A 16846-nucleotide genomic window follows, 5' to 3' on the forward strand; every position below is an offset into this window, starting at 1 on the left:
TGCTTCCTTAAACAAGCAGATTTCTGTGTCTGCAGGTGAACGAGCTGCAGAACCTGACTGCAGCTGAGGTGGTGGTTCCCAGAGAACAAACTCCGGATGAAAACGATCAGGTCATCGTTAAGATCAACGGACATTTCTACGCCAGCCAAGTGAGCCTCCTCTTCCTCACCTGTTCGGCTTTACATACACACAACTTTTACATGCAACTAAAATCCAAAAACACAAGAAGGCCAATTAAAACAAATCAGATAAAATAAAGAAACTAAATCTTGCTGAGGTTGAAAGCCAAAGAATAAAAATGGGTTTGTTGGGAAATGGGGAATGCTGATGTGCAAGGGCAAATTATAATACAGTTGTGGAGCAACAAGCTGCAGAAAGAGAATCTGCAGTAACCCCTGGGTCACAGAAATCCAACAAACTAGATGTTACATTTTTTTTGTTTTTGGTGTATTTTGGGGGATTTTCTCAAACCTGCCTGAGAAGTTATAAGCAAATATTTGTGATGAAAATGGACAATAGGCAGATATGTAGAACGAGAGGTTGGCATTGGTATACAGAATCAATCAGACATGAAGAAGTAAATGGAAACAATTCCACATGTTCTTTCTGAAGAACATCTGATAGCTGAATCCTGGAGCCACGATTGATCCAGATTTCCAGTTTGGATCAATTCGGTTGGATCAGTGATCACTAATGTATTCATGATGATAAAATCATTGATGGATTTTTGACTCCCCGAGTTTACTTTGAAGCTGACTAAATGATGTAGATTTATTATCCACGTCGAACCCACCGACAGAACAACCATCCACGCTGCTCCAGTCCTGAGCCTGACTCCGGTCATGAGGTTGAGAAGTCACAAATCTCCCTCCTCCATTCTAGATCTTTTTGAAAATAAAACTGTGGTTTATGAAAATGCTGCACCATAGGAGCCCACCACTAACACAGATTATATTTTCCTTTAGTTCCTGAACACACCAGCATGTTTTTAACCTTCCTGTCTTCAAGCAGAAATCTGGACCAGTCAATCAGGATTTGTGGAACTGTTCTCTGTGTTGCAGCTGGCTCAGAGGAAGATCCGAGACATCCTGACCCAGGTCAAACAGCCACAGAAAGGTGGGCTGGGCATGGGCCCCAGCCCCAACCCTCAGGGCTTCACAGAGATGGGCAGCCCTACGCAGGGCCTGTCTCAGGACCACCAGCCACGCAGGAAGTGAGGGTCCTGCACCCTCCTCACATGCCGTGGCCCCCTACCGCCTGACGGACCGACGGACACGTGCACAGACAGATAGACGAATACAGAAGAGCGACACACAGACCCAGCGATAGACAGGGAGAGATTTACAGAGGGAGGAAGTACGCCCGATAGCCACTGATAAACATATGACGAGATGAATAAATCAGAAGATGAAATTAATTAAGATAAAAAGAAACTTGAAAACAGAGACCCGGTGCCAGGCCAGAAGAGAGACTGAGTGGGGATGGAAGGATGCAGGAACGAGGGATAGAAATAGAGGGGTGGTGTCCTCCTAGTGTGCCTTGTTCTGGCTGCAGCCAGCTCGTCCTCTGCTGCGAGTCCAACAGAACCTGCAGCAGTTTAACGATAAGGCTGCGCTCATCCAAACCGACCTGTCCACACCATGGAGGGAAGGCTTGGCTTCAGTATTCTGTCTTCTCTGAGACACACTAGCAGCGGCCCGTTTGTCCTCCTTCATTCGCCCTCGATAGACCTCTCCAACCATCTGCAGTCAGCCCTATATTTTAAGGGTGTTTTTTTAAACATAGAGATATATGTATAGAAATGTTTTATGCAGAGCTATTATTGATAGAATGCAGTGAGGCGGATCCGGGAGAGGAAGCAGGGAAACTGCTGCAGAGGCTCAGGAGACCAGGTCGGGTCAGGTGCTCACCTAGCCCCCACCTTCACCTCCAAGCCAACGTAAAGTCTAGAAGAGGGGCCGCAGATGTTAACACTGCTCTTTTAACACTTCTCTGGATAACAGAGATAGGTAGAAGATAAAAGAAAATGAGGTTGTAAATATATCATCTTCATGTAAATCTTAAGAAACGCTGCATCTGACCACCCCGCCTCTTTTAAAGTAAACTCCCCGACCCCCCTCGTCTATGATGTGTAGCATTATGTAGCCTACGAGCAGATGAGGGGGGAGGCGCTGAGGCAAGTGGTGTGAGGCGCAGCCAGAGACAGTAAGGGAGCGGGGTTGCAGCTGATCCTGCAGTTCTATTGCAGAGCCTCAGCTCACACGCCTGATCACACAACAACCGCCAGTAGCTATGCTAGCTGGCTAGCGGCCCGCCCCTTAAATGGCATATTTTATATATATTATATATATATGATATGTGAGTTAGCCCGGCCCCTCAGGTGAATGTTTTGAAGGCAGCAAGTCAAGTGTGAAGTTTTGCTTCACCTGTATGAAAAAGTCCTGCAGTGACAGACAGACGAGGTGCGTCTGAGACCTTCTGATTGTTGCATTGATCCAGCGCTGGATATCCAAGGCCAGTCCTGAACAGGATGAGTTTTCCTTCAGTGCCTCAGACCATCGCTGCAAGTTATCTCTGCTCTTTAAATGAAAATGCCTCCGATGGTCAGACTGGTCTTAGTAGAGCGCAGGAACCATAAAAGCAAAGTCTTCCAAAGCTCTTTGCCTTGAGGTGAGCAGTGGTTAAAATCAGACTGAAAGGGAGCAGCTTCCTGGTTTTCTCTCCCAATCTGCCAAAGGCCTGTGGGCGGAGCCTCCAGACCCTGCCTGCATATGATAATGAGGGGCGGGGTCAAAGTATGGACGCTTTTGCCAAGATTAGAACAGATTAGAGAAGAAATGAAAAGAAAAACCTACCTCAGGGTAAAGTTACCTCAGTATTCCTAACTTTTTTTTGCTTGCTGTTTTATAAGAAGAAAATTAAGAGCTGATAGTCCTGAATATTTTTATTTTTTTATAAAAAAATATTTTTTTTTTCTTAGGTATTAACTTGTTGCTTTAGTTATTTTTTCTTCTTTTTTTTTAACGTGTGTTTGTTGATGGGTGAATGAGTTCAGGAAACACTTTTTTTTAAAGCGAAGAGATAAAGTACTGGTGTGGATAGGAAGGGGCTGCTGTCATTTTGCCTTTTTAGGGAGGAAACCTACTTTTCTGTCTTCCTGAAGATGACTACAGCAGCTGTGGAGTGAAATGGAAAACAATGGGGAGTGGTGTCCACCGGAGAAGGGTCCTGATGGTCTCAAGGTGACAGATCAGTGTTTTTGAGGCTCTTTTTTCACACCCATAAATGAGATTCAGACAATCCAGAAAACACATCCTCTAGATGTCTCAAACTGATTACCCTCTGCTCTGTCCACTGGCTTGTCCTGTGCTCTGTCCTCTCTCCTGTCCTCTGCTCTGTCCTCTGGCCTACCTTGGTTCTGCCCTGAGCCCTGATGGACCCTTCTCCTCTGCCTTATTGTGATGTTTACCATCTAGTGGCAGACATGAGGGGACATTTGTCCTTTTTAGAGGACGTGAGCTTTGAAGCGAATCTTCAGGCTGTCCTCACCTGGACTCTGAGAACTTGTCCTCTTCGTTTGGTTGTGGGTCATCCGCAGACGGAGGAGAACACAGCTCTGACGTCTCTGAATGTGAATATTTATTCCCGGTGCTCCGACCACGACACCCCAACGCTCCCTGTTGGCTACTTGTGTGTTTGTGTTTATCGATTTTAAATGTGTTTATTGTTTTTTTCCTTTTTTTTTTTCTATTTTTTTGTCTTTGTAAGAGGATGTGGTTGGCTGAAAAAAGCAGAAAAAAGTAGGACAAGAACCTATGGCCCCTCCATCCGTGAATGGCGGAGGATGGAGAGAATTAAGAGAAAAATGGGAGCAAAAAAACAACACTGCTGCAGATTCAAACCTGTACGTGTTAATCATGATACTTTTCTATTTTTGAAGAAAAAAACTATAAAAACTCGAACAGCAAAAGACGTTGAGAAAAGAGGGATTGTGCCAGAAAACTGAATATTTTCCCACCAGCGCTCGCCAACACAGCAGCTAGCCCACAAGCTAACCAACAAACAGGGAGAAATCTATGCTGTCGTGTCTGTGCTTCCATTTTTACCCCGAGGTGCTGATTCCACAGCCGGACACGTCGTCCTGTGTTGGGTTTCCACCTCGATCCAAACCATAGAGCTCTGTTCGCAACCACCGAGACGCACTACGTAGACTCATCATTCAGCCTCGGCTACGATTCATGACTTCTGTTTCAGTTCATTGTTTAATTTTTTAAAAAATACAGCAAGCTTTATTTGGACGTGACATCTAGGGACGTACTGTTGCACTAATTGATTCAAAATGTCGACAACGTCAAACTGAGAACACCTGATGCAAATCTTAAAGGAAAACAATGGAGGTCAGAGGGGGAAGAGAGGGAAAGACGAGAGGAATGAGAGAATGTGTTTAGAAGCTGGTTATCAAGTGACATTAAAAACCTCCTTTCGTACCGTTCCCCATTTAAACCTTTCGATTTTCTCCATACCCTTCCGCACTCAAAGAAAAGAGCGAGAAGTTTTTATTTCCTTTAGTTTTTTGGGCGGGCGGGAATGTCGGGGTCCCTCGCCCTCTCTTGCGCTGGTCATCGTGTTTGTTTTGCTCACTTCTGTTCAGGACATTTTCATTTTCTTACTTAAACTTTTTTTTTAAGATGAACAGTCCGACACTCTTTTGGAAAAATGAAAATAGTAGAATTTGATCATGTTTCGTTCATTTCCTTTTTAATGCACAAATCTATAAACATAACGGCTACTAAATATTAAGCCGTACTAACCAGTAGCTCAGTACATCTCGGTAACTGTGCCAAACCCACAGTCCAGAATGCAGTAGAACCATGTTCAACATGTAACCTGGGATCCAGACCTGATGGAGCTGGTTACATGGCTCATCCCTTCCTCCCTTTTCTGTCTACAGTAGAGACATAACATGTTAGGGTTGACCTGAAACGGTCTGCTCCTGCTCTGTGAGAATGTAGCAGAAATAATACAAGAACCCGGCAGAACTCTGCTGTCAGAACCCAGATCTGTCTGCAGAACTCTGCCGTTAGAACCCAGATCTGTCTGCAGAACTCTGCCGTTAGAACCCAGATCTGTCTGCAGAACTCTGCCGTTAGAACCCAGATCTGCTGGCAGAACTCTGCCGTTAGAACCCAGATCTAGAACCCAGATCTGTCTGCAGAACTCTGCCGTTAGAACCCAGATCTGTCTGCAGAACTCTGCCGTTAGAACCCAGATCTGCTGGCAGAATTCTGCCGTTAGAACCCAGATCTGTCTGCAGAACTCTGCCGTTAGAACCCAGATCTGTCTGCAGAACTCTGCCGTTAGAACCCAGATCTGCTGGCAGAACTCTGCCGTTAGAACCCAGATCTACTGGCAGAACTCTGCCGTCAGAACTCAGATCTGGGTCGTTTCTTAGCTGCAGAGTGAACTCGCTGTCCCGTATTATTCCAGGCTGACACATATCAGCTCGAGTTCACACCAGCAACACAAACCACAGTCATAATGATCAAACGCGTTGATCTGGCTTGTTAATCTCATACTTCGTATTATTGCTGAGCATTTTCCATAACATTTATCTGTAGCATGGGCTTCATGTGTTAGAGGACAACTGTAGAAAACGTTTCCACAGACTGATGATCATTTCTGGGTGACCTCTTACCCACGCTGCATGATGCTTCCGGACATGCTCAGCACTGCTGTGAAGGATACGCAGTAAATTAGCACAGGTTTCACTGTTATTGTTCCTTTTTGAAGTATAGAGCAGACCTGGGTCATGGATCCAGGTTTTATGGAGCTGAACTTCGGCAGACTCCTGTCATGTTTCAGACCCTCAGTTTAAATGCAGTTCAGGAGCTTGACGATAATAAAACAAAACCCTGTAGATGGGACACAAACCGTGAATTAAAAATCAACAAAAAGAAAAAACATGCAAACCTCTTATCACATAACCAGTAATGCTACCTCAAAGCAAGCTCAGCTGGAAGGTCAGAAACTAGACCTCAGACAGAAGAAAGGACACTCGGTCTATTTCACACCTACTTTTCTCCACTCTTTAATTTATTTTCACTTTTTCAAATTGTACCTCTTCAGCTTAGAGATGGGACTGTAAAAAAATGAATGATCTTAAAAAAAGACAAAAAGAAAAAAAAGAAGACATGAAACTCAATCTAGGTGCAGGGCGGCCGTGATGAGACCAGCTGGGATCAAGGGGCTGCAGTTTCCGATCTGGATCGCCTACGTAAATCCAAGTGTTTTCCGTTCGCAGAAACCCCCCCTCTCCACGTGCCCCCTCCTTTTCCGTGACTCACCTCCGGGACGACATCGGAAACCATGTAATTGTTTTTTTTTTTTAAATCTACCTCTTAGCAAAACTAGATAAAGTCATTTCTGTTTTAAAAAAGAACATAAATATCCCCCCACCCCCCACCCCACCAATAAAAAGATGAAGACAGAAATTGCTCTAAAGGAATTTTTAGTTAAATGAATAACATGATAGCAGCGTCTCAATAAACTGTAGCGGATAGTCTGTTTAAAGGAAAATTTCTTCTTCCAAAGACTTTAATTACTTTTTCCATTCTTAGTTGATGATGAAGTGGAATAATTGAGGGAGGGGGGAGCCAAAAACTTACCACTTATTAATTTTTTCTTTAAAAGCCCAACATACATGAGATTTCTTTCTTCAGTTAGCATCTTCCTTGTTCATTTGATGAAAGCTGTACTTGTTAACTTGAGAATCTTCTCCATGTTTCGTCTTGGTTGACTCCTAATTTTCTCTCCTTTTTATGACAGCAGATTGTATCTCTTGTGTTTGGGTGCATTTAGCATTTTCTTTCTCTGTTGAAAGCCTTCATGAGTTAGAGCGCCCTGTGAGGACCTGCTTCACCAACAATCATCTAATTTCACTTGTGATGATTTCTTTGAAAAGCAAAAAGGACCTGTTGTTTTAGCTGACTGTGCTTCAGCAGGAGGAAGGAGGATCCTCTTCATCGATCAGACCTCGGCTCATCTTGATCTGCAGCGATAAGACTGAAGCAGGTCTTCCTCCCTCCTCCTGGTGGTGGTTTGGTCTTTACAATATATGGACTTTCACACTCTGCCTGCCTGACTCCTTTAGTCCTCATCAACACTTGTTTTAATTCCTTGTAAACAAAAACAGAGCATAGATATGAATGTGTTATTAAAGATGAGATAACAGATGCCCACGGCTTTGAGTCTTATTTTGTTTGTTTGGGGCAAAATAAAAACATATAGTAGAAAAACAGCTAATCTCAGTAAAGAGATAAAACAAAACAAATTTATAGAAAAGTACAGTCTGTTGGGATTTAACACCTTTACTGACGCAGTCCAGTTCAATCCAGTTCATTATAGTCCAATTAAAACCAAACTGTGAGCTGGTTCCACAGAGAGGGTCCGATAACTGGAGGTTCTGCCTCCCTCCCACTTCTGGAGCCTCTAGGATCCACCAGTAAACCTGCAGGCTGAGGCCAACGGCCAGGGTGAAGCTCCGATGGGAACACCTGGAACTCAGTGGATCTTGGTCAGTAAGAGTTTTATATGTGAGGAGAAGATTCTGTTCTGGATTTAACAGGAAGCCGGTAAAGAGAAGATAAAACTGGAGAAATATGATCTCTGATGATGATCCTCATCAGAACCCTCGCTGCAGCATCTTGGACCAGATGGAGAACAATAATCACGAATTGCAGTCGTCAGTCCGAAAGGAACAAATCCATGAACTAGTTTTCCTGCATCACTCTGAGACACCATGCTTTTCATTCTGGGAATATTAGAAATATTTAAATACTTAAATAGATATTTCACTTTTTTCTCACTCTTCTCACCTGCTTCACCCATTGACCACTTTGTCTCATTACCTCGGCTTCATCCCTCCATCCTCTGTCGTTTTATCGCTAAACCCCCATTCAGCCATTCTTCTCTACTTCCCTCTTTGTCCAGGAAACTTCCAGGAAGGTCCTGAGTGTTCCTGGATCGTTTACATGCTGAGATAGAACCTCACCAGTCTCCTAGGTCAGAAGAGAACTTTCAGAACCATCTAGAATAGTTTACAGTTTAGTCCGGGTTCCAGATCCAGAACAATCTGGTCTCCAGCTGGACCGGACCAGTAAAATAACAGCATAATAACCTAGAAATAATGTTCTAGTACAAAGAAGCACAAGTACGTTATCAAGATGTTTGAATTTAATGATCATTTTAGAACATCAGGAACATTTGATCATGGTGGCTGGAACCGACTCAGCTCATCGTACAATCAGAAGTCACATCTATGGAGCCCGAAAGACGGAAAAAATGGAACAAGTTCTCCTCCTGACCTGGGGCCTTATTTATCAAGCTTGCATAGGAACAAAAACCAACGTAAGCCAAATGTAGTAAACTTCTGTGATTTATAAAAACCAAACTTGGTGGGAGAATGTTCCTACCTCCACAGCAACTCTGACCCAGCCACAAAATCTGGGAAAACGGGAAACTGCGACACCAACGGTCCAGAATAAAATCAAGGAAATGATATAAAATGTGAGACATTTGTGAAGAGTCCATTATTACCTTTCACACCACGTGTAAGATATTAAGATAAGATATTATGTTTACAGAAATGAATAAAGACACATTCCATATTAATTTTCCTAAGAGCCACGCTCGGGGGAAAAAACAACAGGTTTTTCAGGAAAAAGGGAGATTATATTAATAAATAAATATGTTCTGTCAAAACGTCCATGTTATAAAATCCATGCAGCTAAATAAGGAGCCAGTCTGCTGCTAGCATGTAGCCGTCAGTGTGGAAAGTAGCTTTGGTCCTTCAGTCCAGCAGAGCGGGACCAGACTGGAGGCTGGAGGTCTAGAAGTGATGCTACGCTAATGAAACACACAAGAGGAGGATTTCCTTTATTTATTTATTCTTACACAATGTTTTTTAAATTGTTGTCCTTATTTCTGTCCAGACCGTCTTTATTTCCTGAAACTCCTTGTCGACCTGGTTAATAGCAGTGATTGTGTCCCTCTGCACCGCCCACCCAGCTTGAACACCCAGCAACTAGAAAGAAATATTATTTAACACTAAATAAACTGCTACCAATCTCAGATGTATCTGTACATATTTATTTTAAAACAAATTACTGGCAGCAGTACTGTCATTTAGCAGACGCTTTTCTCCAAAGCGATTCACCGCTGTGGGATTCGTACTTCCATCTCCCGCATGGCAGACGGATGATCTACTGATTAAGATATCTAACCACACAGTCCAACACCTCTGGTGTGTCTTGTGTTCTGACACTGTGATGACAGCATCTGCCTCCTGCTGCCACTATTCTGCCTTTCTGACACCAGTAATGCCCACGCCGTGCCCACCAATTAAACATTTTTACGTTTCTCAACGTGGTCCATCAGGATCTGTCTCACACCCTGAAAAATTCAACTTTTCTCCTCTTTTTCCCTCCCGAGCCATCATGGAAATGACATGATGAATATGTATTACAGGCGTTCACATGACCATTTATAGCCACCATGTGGGCGTTGGAAGGTGTTTCCTCACGTGCGCCAGCTTTAGAGTTGATTATGATTTATAAATGGATACATCCGGATTCTCCCGAGCGTGGCTCTTAGGAGTATTAATATTGAATATGCGTCTTCATTCATTTCTGTAAACAGCTTTAATGTATAACATGTGGTGTGAAAGGTAATAGTGGATTGTGCACAAATGTCTCACATTTCACATCATTTCCTTGATTTTATTCTGGACCTTTTCCTGATTTTCTAGATTTTGTGCGTACGGCAGGGTCAGAGTTATGTGGAGGTACGAACTTTCTCCCAAGTTTGGTTTTTTTAAATCTTTTATAAAAAGCTGACTATATTTGGCATATGCCAATTTCTGTGCCTATGTCAGCTTGATAAATGAGGCCCCAGGAAATGTTACAGTTTAACATGACAGATAAAACCTGGACACATTAGAGATTACATTTACTTTTATTACAATACTACGGTTACTTTTATTGGAAAAATGACAGTCAATATTTTCTGTTATTTTCACACTTACCAGATTGGACCAGACCAGAACTGAAATCCAGTGCAAGTCGGTTGAAAACTTCTCATGTCACAGATGTTGAATTTACAGTAAAAATGGTGTCATGGTTAAAAAGCTGACATGCAGAGTCTGAACAAGCTTAGTGGACTCAAAGAGCACAAGGCCTGAAAGTACCGAAGCCAGAGTTTAAACGGTGACTGATTCTGTTTCTTGATTCATTTAAAAAGTTTCGGGGGGGGGGGGGGGGGGATATATATTGGTGAATGAATGACGACAATGATGTTTCACCATGTCAGAGCTGCTATTGTCCACCAGATGGCACCATCATGCAACATCTCTCTCTCCCACATCCATGCCTTTTAAAAGCATCTGTAAACCCATCTCTTATAATTGAGATGTGTTTGGAGGTGCAAGTGTGCAGTAAAACGTAATGTCTGTTTTGTTGGGAAGTTCATTATCCCGCTATGTCTTTACATTACAGCCCTCAGTCTGAGAAACTCAGGCTCAGGACTCTTTGTTAAATGTAAATAACAGAATCTTTCAGGTCATATTTTGTCCCAGTAGAAGACAAACAACATATTGGATGGTGAAACTGAGACACTCTAACATTTAATTGAAAATATGAGCTGACTGTTAATCTGATTTCATATGATCCTCTGTGTGCTGAGCACTGTGAGACAGGACAGGTGGATTCTAATTTAGCTTTTCTTTTTAGCACACGTTCAGTTCATGGTGCGTAGTTTAAGATGGTACTGTTATGGCTGGAGTGAACCTAAAGGACACAGTTCTCTGCAATAATCTCTGCAGCCTGAAAACTCAGCTGATGTTACAATGCTTTCCCCTCCTGTAGGATTATTTAAAATGATGCCACTACTCAGTTTATTGCTGCAGCTGTCCACTAATTTCTGGTGGGTGTCAGACAACATCAGCATCAAGATGAAAACAAAGCTGGACCTGCAAGCTGATCTCCATCCAGAGGATTCATATTAACAAGGAGCTGCTGCAGAGAAACCACCAGCTGTGTTTACCAACAAGAAACCAGGAGAAGATTATTATCTGGGTTTTACTCTGCTAAGAATAAACATTTATTCCACAGGGTTTCACTGGAAACTATGTACGTAAGTATGTTTTATTTCTGCTGGTTTCCATCACTGCAGTGATGAGATGATGCAACCAGACGGGGGCGCTGTGGAGCAGAGAGGACGGTTATGTAACAGGTCATGTTCCCACATGGAGGACGTGCAGGATGAAGAGCAGCCACAGTCTGGATGCTTGGATCACAGCTCTGTACATCACAGGCAGTCATGCCTTCAGTAAGACAAAAACAGACCAAACTTGTTTTTGAAACAAGAATCAGGAAGAAATGGCTTCATAAACGGGTTTGTGTGAGAAACATGTTCCTGTCAGGGCTGAGATGAACTGCTGACGTCTTCAGCCCACAGCAGCTTTCATTATTTATCCCGTTAATATCAACTCTCCATCAGTCAGAGGACGACACCTCCAGCTGGCAGCCCCACCGGATCACATAGGATCACCACCGGATCACTGAGGAACTTTAGTTTTCTCCTCATTGGGTCAAACAGGAGGAGGAAGAGGAGGCGCTGATGAAGCTGAGGTGGTGTGAGAAACAAACCCCCACAGCTGATGGAAACATTGACTATTCATACTGATGATTTCTGTAACATGAGAAGAGCTCAGAGTTCCCTTCAGCTGCACACGGACGGACAAAAACGACCTGTAAACAAACAAACAAACAAAGCTTTCAGGATGCAGAACTATCAGAGCTCGATAAGAACTGGAACAAAACATCAGGAAGCTCATCAGGAAGCAGGTGTGCTGATAAGCAGCAGGTGTGTTAACTGCGCCACCTTGCTCCTGAACTGCATTTTTAAAACTAATAAAATAAAATAAAATAAAATAAAATAAAGTAAAATAAAGTGTTGAAATATGTGTTCTAGACAGAAAACCAAGTCACCGTCCACAGACCTGCAGGACAGGACCGGGTCAACATACCAAGAGAAGATAACTTCAGTTCTCTAGAAAGGTGAAACCATCAGGATCCGGATGAGGGGCCTTGGTCAGACAGAAGTCTTTCCTCTGGGAAGAACTGGATGTGGATATGAAGAATCTCTGATCCTTAATTCTCTCTGGAAGGTTTGGAGGAAACCACCAGACAGATGTGTAGAAGTCCAGTCATATGTCCTCTTTTCCTCAGGAACCTTCCTGACTGAGGAAAATGACCCAGAAGAATCTGGGAAGCAGCCACAATCAGACCTAAAGGAGCTCCATGCTTCCTTTATTGTCCCCTTTAGGGAACACAGGAGCTCCTTTCTGAAAGAAAAGACATGATTCCGTCCCACAACGATGCTGGATGAGAAGGATCCAGGTGTGGATCAGTCTAAGGACAGATGTGTGAGCAGCCATGACAACATGTTTTCCTTCACCAGCGTGGATCCTACAGCAGGTTTGTTTAGGCTGTATAATAATTGGACGATGATGAATTAAACCGAGATAACTTTGGTGTGAAAATTAATTTCAGAAGAAAACATTGTAATAAAGCATCAATAAACTGTTTTCTTCCATCTCTAACATTAAAGGTACAGTTCATGTTTTATTTGTTGTGTGTGATGCTTAGTGCAACACTGTAATCAGGAACCTGGAGTAAGAACACATGTAAATCCTTCACTGTTAATGCAGGAAATATTTTACTACCTGAAAACATACAGAAACTGTTCCTGGAGAGGATAAGAAGAAGAAGAAGAAGAGGAAGAGGAAGAGAGCCACATTCTCATTCAATAATCATTTAATTTCAGATATAACTTATAACCCCTTGACACCTGTCTTTTGCTGTCACTTTATTTTTATTTATTATCATCTTACTTCATGTGTCACTCTTACTTCTTTTTACTTGTCCTCTGTACGTTCTGACATGTGGTGAATGGACAATAAAAGTCTTTGAATCTACTCTACTTATTTCTGGGACTGGGAATTCAGGTGAGTTTAGTCTGACACAGCAACACGATTCCTCATGATTCTCACCTGTCTCAGTTTCCTGCAGAGACCAGGAATACACGCAGCCCTGGGAGTCGCGAAGATGTACTTATTTTTATTTTGTTTAGTCATTTTAACCAAGAGGCAGGAAAAATCAGCCTTCTGAAGAAGTGGGTAAAGATGTTTTATTTCTCATGTCTCTCCAATGTGATCCCAGTTGTCACAGCAGCGATGGTGAGAGGAGCACAATCATTTCCTTTCTTAGTGTATAAAGTCAAGCCCAGCCACGGAGGGTGAAGCAGCAGGATGCTGAGTGACAGCTGTGTAGAAGTGAGGATGTAGTCAGGACGCAGAGGTCTGGTCTCTGCATCCTCACACTGAAGATGAAGGTGAAGGGCGTGGTCCAGAAGCTTTGTAGCTGGGATGATGAGGCTGTGGGAATGTTTCTGTTAATGTCGCCCATTTTCACTATGAGGAGAGACTGACAGGAAATCCTCAGCACTACATCAGAGTTCTGAGGAAGTCTGAGAGGTGATGTGGTGACACAAACCTCCTCATTTCCTGCTTTAGAAGTCAACTTTAATCGGGTGGAAATGGAAGATTAGGTTTATGTTGTATTTTACAGTCCAGCTCTTTCAGAGTCTGGAGGAGAAAAGCACCTCTGCAGCCACAGCTGTGGCCAGTGAAGACTAAAAATAGAGTGTTGTGTCCTTGCTGTCAGCTGGGTGTGATGATGATTATGATGATGATGGAGGAAGAGTAGGAATAGGAGTAGGAGGAGGAGGAGGAGGAGGAGGAGGAGGAGGAGTAGGAGTAGAAGGAGGAGGAGGAGGAGGAGGAGGAGGAGGAGGGCGCTAGGACCCAGCGGCCGGGCCTCTGCGCCCCGCTGACGGTCTGCAGGCAGACGTGCGTCCCGGAGCACGACTCGGTGCTGAGGCAGGAGGCTGGAGGAGGGACCGCGCGCTCTGCTTCACCAGCCGGTAAGAAGATCAACAGTTTGTGACTATTTACGTTTCCGTCCGCCGTGATCGAGATTCCTCATGTTTTCTCCCGGGAAGCAGGAAATTACACACCATTCATTTTTATATGCAGAGATTCCGTCGCGTGATGCGTCACTTCTTCTGCCATACTGCACACTAATGACAGGGTCGGGACAGAGCTGGGGGCTCCGGGGGGTGGAGGGTGTGGTGATGATGATGGTGATGATGATGATGATGACGATGGTGTAACCTTAACTGAAAAAGGTTGAAAACAAGTTGACATGAATTTATTAAATAATCATAAACTTAATTTTCTTAATTAACCTCAGATTATTTTTTTTATTATTTACTTTAAATTATATTCATCAACATTTCAGATCTTTTAGCTAAAATGATTAAAATAGTTTTAAAGAACAAATTAAACTATGAGCTTCTGTTAATTAAGAAAATCTAAAAACTAAATAATACACTGACACTGTTGTTAAATCATGTCTACAGCAGTTGCCGACATGTCTCAGGATCCTGAAAGTCTCATAATAACAATACTTTTAAAATGTTGCTTTAAATATGTTGACTTGAACAACCACTTAATACTTCATTTTCAACCACAACACAAACTTGGTATAAAATGTAAATAAACCAGAATCCCATCAGGCCACATTTTAATCCCAGTAGAAGAAAAAGTAGTTCCAGGGTGATGTTCAGCATGGTGTAAAAAGTAGTTCTAGGGTGATGTTCAGCACGGTGTAAAAAGTAGTTCCAGGGTGATGTTCAGCACGGTGTAAAAAGTAGTTCCAGAGTGATGTTCAGCATGGTGTAAAAAGTAGTTCCAGGGTGATATTCAGCATGATGTAGCATCTCTTCTTCTAACATGTCTGGAAACATCTGGGAAGTGAGGAGACCAGTTGCTGGAGTTTTAGGAGAGGAATGTTGTCCCATTCTGGTCTGATGCAGGATTCTAGCTGCTCTACAGTCCTGGACCTTGGTTGCTGGATTTCTGCTTCCATGAAGCTCCAGATGTTGTGTACTGGTGAAAGGTCTGGACTGCAGGCAGGCCAGTTCAGCAGCCGGACTCTTCTCCTGTGAAGCCGAGCTGCTGTGATGGATGCAGGATGTGGTTCAGCATCGTCTTGCTGAAATCTGCAAGGTCTTCCCTGAAAGAGACGTTGTCTGGATGGGAGCAGATGTTGCTCTAAAACCTCCATGTACTTTTCAGCATTGATGGAGCTTCACAGATGTGGAAGCTGCCCACGCCATAGGCACTAATGCAGCCCCATCCCATCAGAGATGCAGCTTTTCACCTGTCCACTGATAACAAGCTGGATGCTCCCTCTCCTCTTTAGTCTGCAGGACACGCCGTCCATGCTTTCCACAAACTAGTTCAAATGTTCATCCAGGTTTCCTCTTTGCCTCAGACCATTTTAAATGAGCTTTGGTCCAGCGAAGACGGCACTGGTTCTGGATCTTGTTCACATCTGGCTTCTTCTCTGCATGGTGGAGCTTTAACCTGCATTTGTGGGTTTCAGGGTGAACTGTGTTCACAGACAGTGGTTTCTGGAAGTCTTCCTGAGTCCATGCAGTGGTTTCCAGTAGTGACTCATGTCTGCTTTTAATGCAGAAGATCACCAGCATCCAGCCTTTTCCCATGCACACAGAGATTCCTCCTGATTCTCTGAATCTTCTGGTGATATTCTACACTCTAGATGGAGGATCTTCAAAGTCTGAGGAACATTTTTCTAAAATTGTTCCACAGTTTTATAGCCAGTGTGTCTCAGATTGGTGAACCTCTGTCCATCTTTCCATCTGAGAGACTCTGCCTCTCTGAAATGCTCCTTTTATACCCAGTCATGTTACTGACATGTTGCCAGTTAACCTGATAAGTTGTCAAATGCTCCTCCAGGTGTTTCTGGTTTGTACCAGTTACTTTTCCAGCCTTTTGATGCTCCTGTTCCAACTTTTTCTAGACATGTAGCTGCATCAGATTCACTATCAGCTCATATTTTCATCACATGGTGAAAAGTCTCAGTTTCATCCTCTTACGTGTTGGTGATCTTCTACTGGGAATAAATATGGACGATGAGATCTGGAAATCATTGCTTTCTGTTTTTCTTTACAGCGTCCCAACTTGTTTTTAGAACTGGGGTTGTACATTGGCATCCCATAAACACAGTAAAAACAGATGTTAGTCAATATTTGAGAAGCTAAAATCAGTCTCCGCTGGCAATTACTAACAAAAACAAACCTGAGAGGCACCTGAACACTTACATCGGTTTATTTTTAACATTAAGAATAAAATTTTAACATTTGTGTTTTTCCACGAAAGATTGATGAAAGAGAGGAGAGCGAGCTTAGCTCTCCCGACAGATGGGCTGACTCTAAAAGTGTTAAACATGAGCCTCTGTGTTTCCTTGGAAACTGACTGACTGGGACACTTGATGAATAAAAGGAATACCAAGTTTTGTGTGTTAGCAAAGAAATCCGTGGAAAACAAGTCATTTTATTTTTAACCTGCTGACGTCACACCAGAATCAGCGAGCAGGGCGGAGTGCACTCGCACAAAGTAATTGCTGTGACCGGTTGTAATTTTACATCCGTGATAGGTCTATTACTTGAGTCAACAACAATCGTTATGACGTTGTCCTGCAGGTCACGTGACGATCACTGAATCAGCAGCGCGTCGCGCATCAGAGAGAAAATTCTTTAGGACCCGGCACCACCTCAGAGTCACTCCTGCAAAAACAAACAAATAAAAAAACTGTAAACATGCAGAAAATGTTTTTGCCTAATGTCATTGAACGCAGCATAT

The 16846-nt window shown here is 43.1% G+C and overlaps 2 protein-coding genes across 3 annotated transcripts in view; both read left to right on the forward strand.

Moving 5' to 3' along the window:
• igf2bp1 (insulin-like growth factor 2 mRNA binding protein 1) overlaps positions 1–5188 on the forward strand; it is a 52964-nt gene extending 47776 nt beyond the window's left edge. For both annotated transcript variants that reach the window (XM_041970727.1, XM_041970735.1), the window contains exons 14-15: positions 36–149; positions 1062–5188. In XM_041970727.1, the coding sequence (XP_041826661.1) occupies positions 36–149; positions 1062–1217 (270 nt within the window). In that variant the 3' untranslated portion in view covers positions 1218–5188. The remainder of the gene's footprint in view (positions 1–35; positions 150–1061) is intronic.
• Positions 5189–13906: 8718 nt separating this feature from the next.
• slc16a3a (solute carrier family 16 member 3a) overlaps positions 13907–16846 on the forward strand; it is a 33609-nt gene continuing 30669 nt past the window's right edge. Inside the window, exon 1 of the mRNA XM_041970764.1 lies at positions 13907–14040. The gene's annotated coding sequence lies outside the window, so the exon portion shown is untranslated. The remainder of the gene's footprint in view (positions 14041–16846) is intronic.

The sequence above is a fragment of the Melanotaenia boesemani genome, chromosome 2, assembly GCF_017639745.1.
Source record: "Melanotaenia boesemani isolate fMelBoe1 chromosome 2, fMelBoe1.pri, whole genome shotgun sequence".
In the NCBI taxonomy this organism is placed as follows: domain Eukaryota; kingdom Metazoa; phylum Chordata; class Actinopteri; order Atheriniformes; family Melanotaeniidae; genus Melanotaenia; species Melanotaenia boesemani.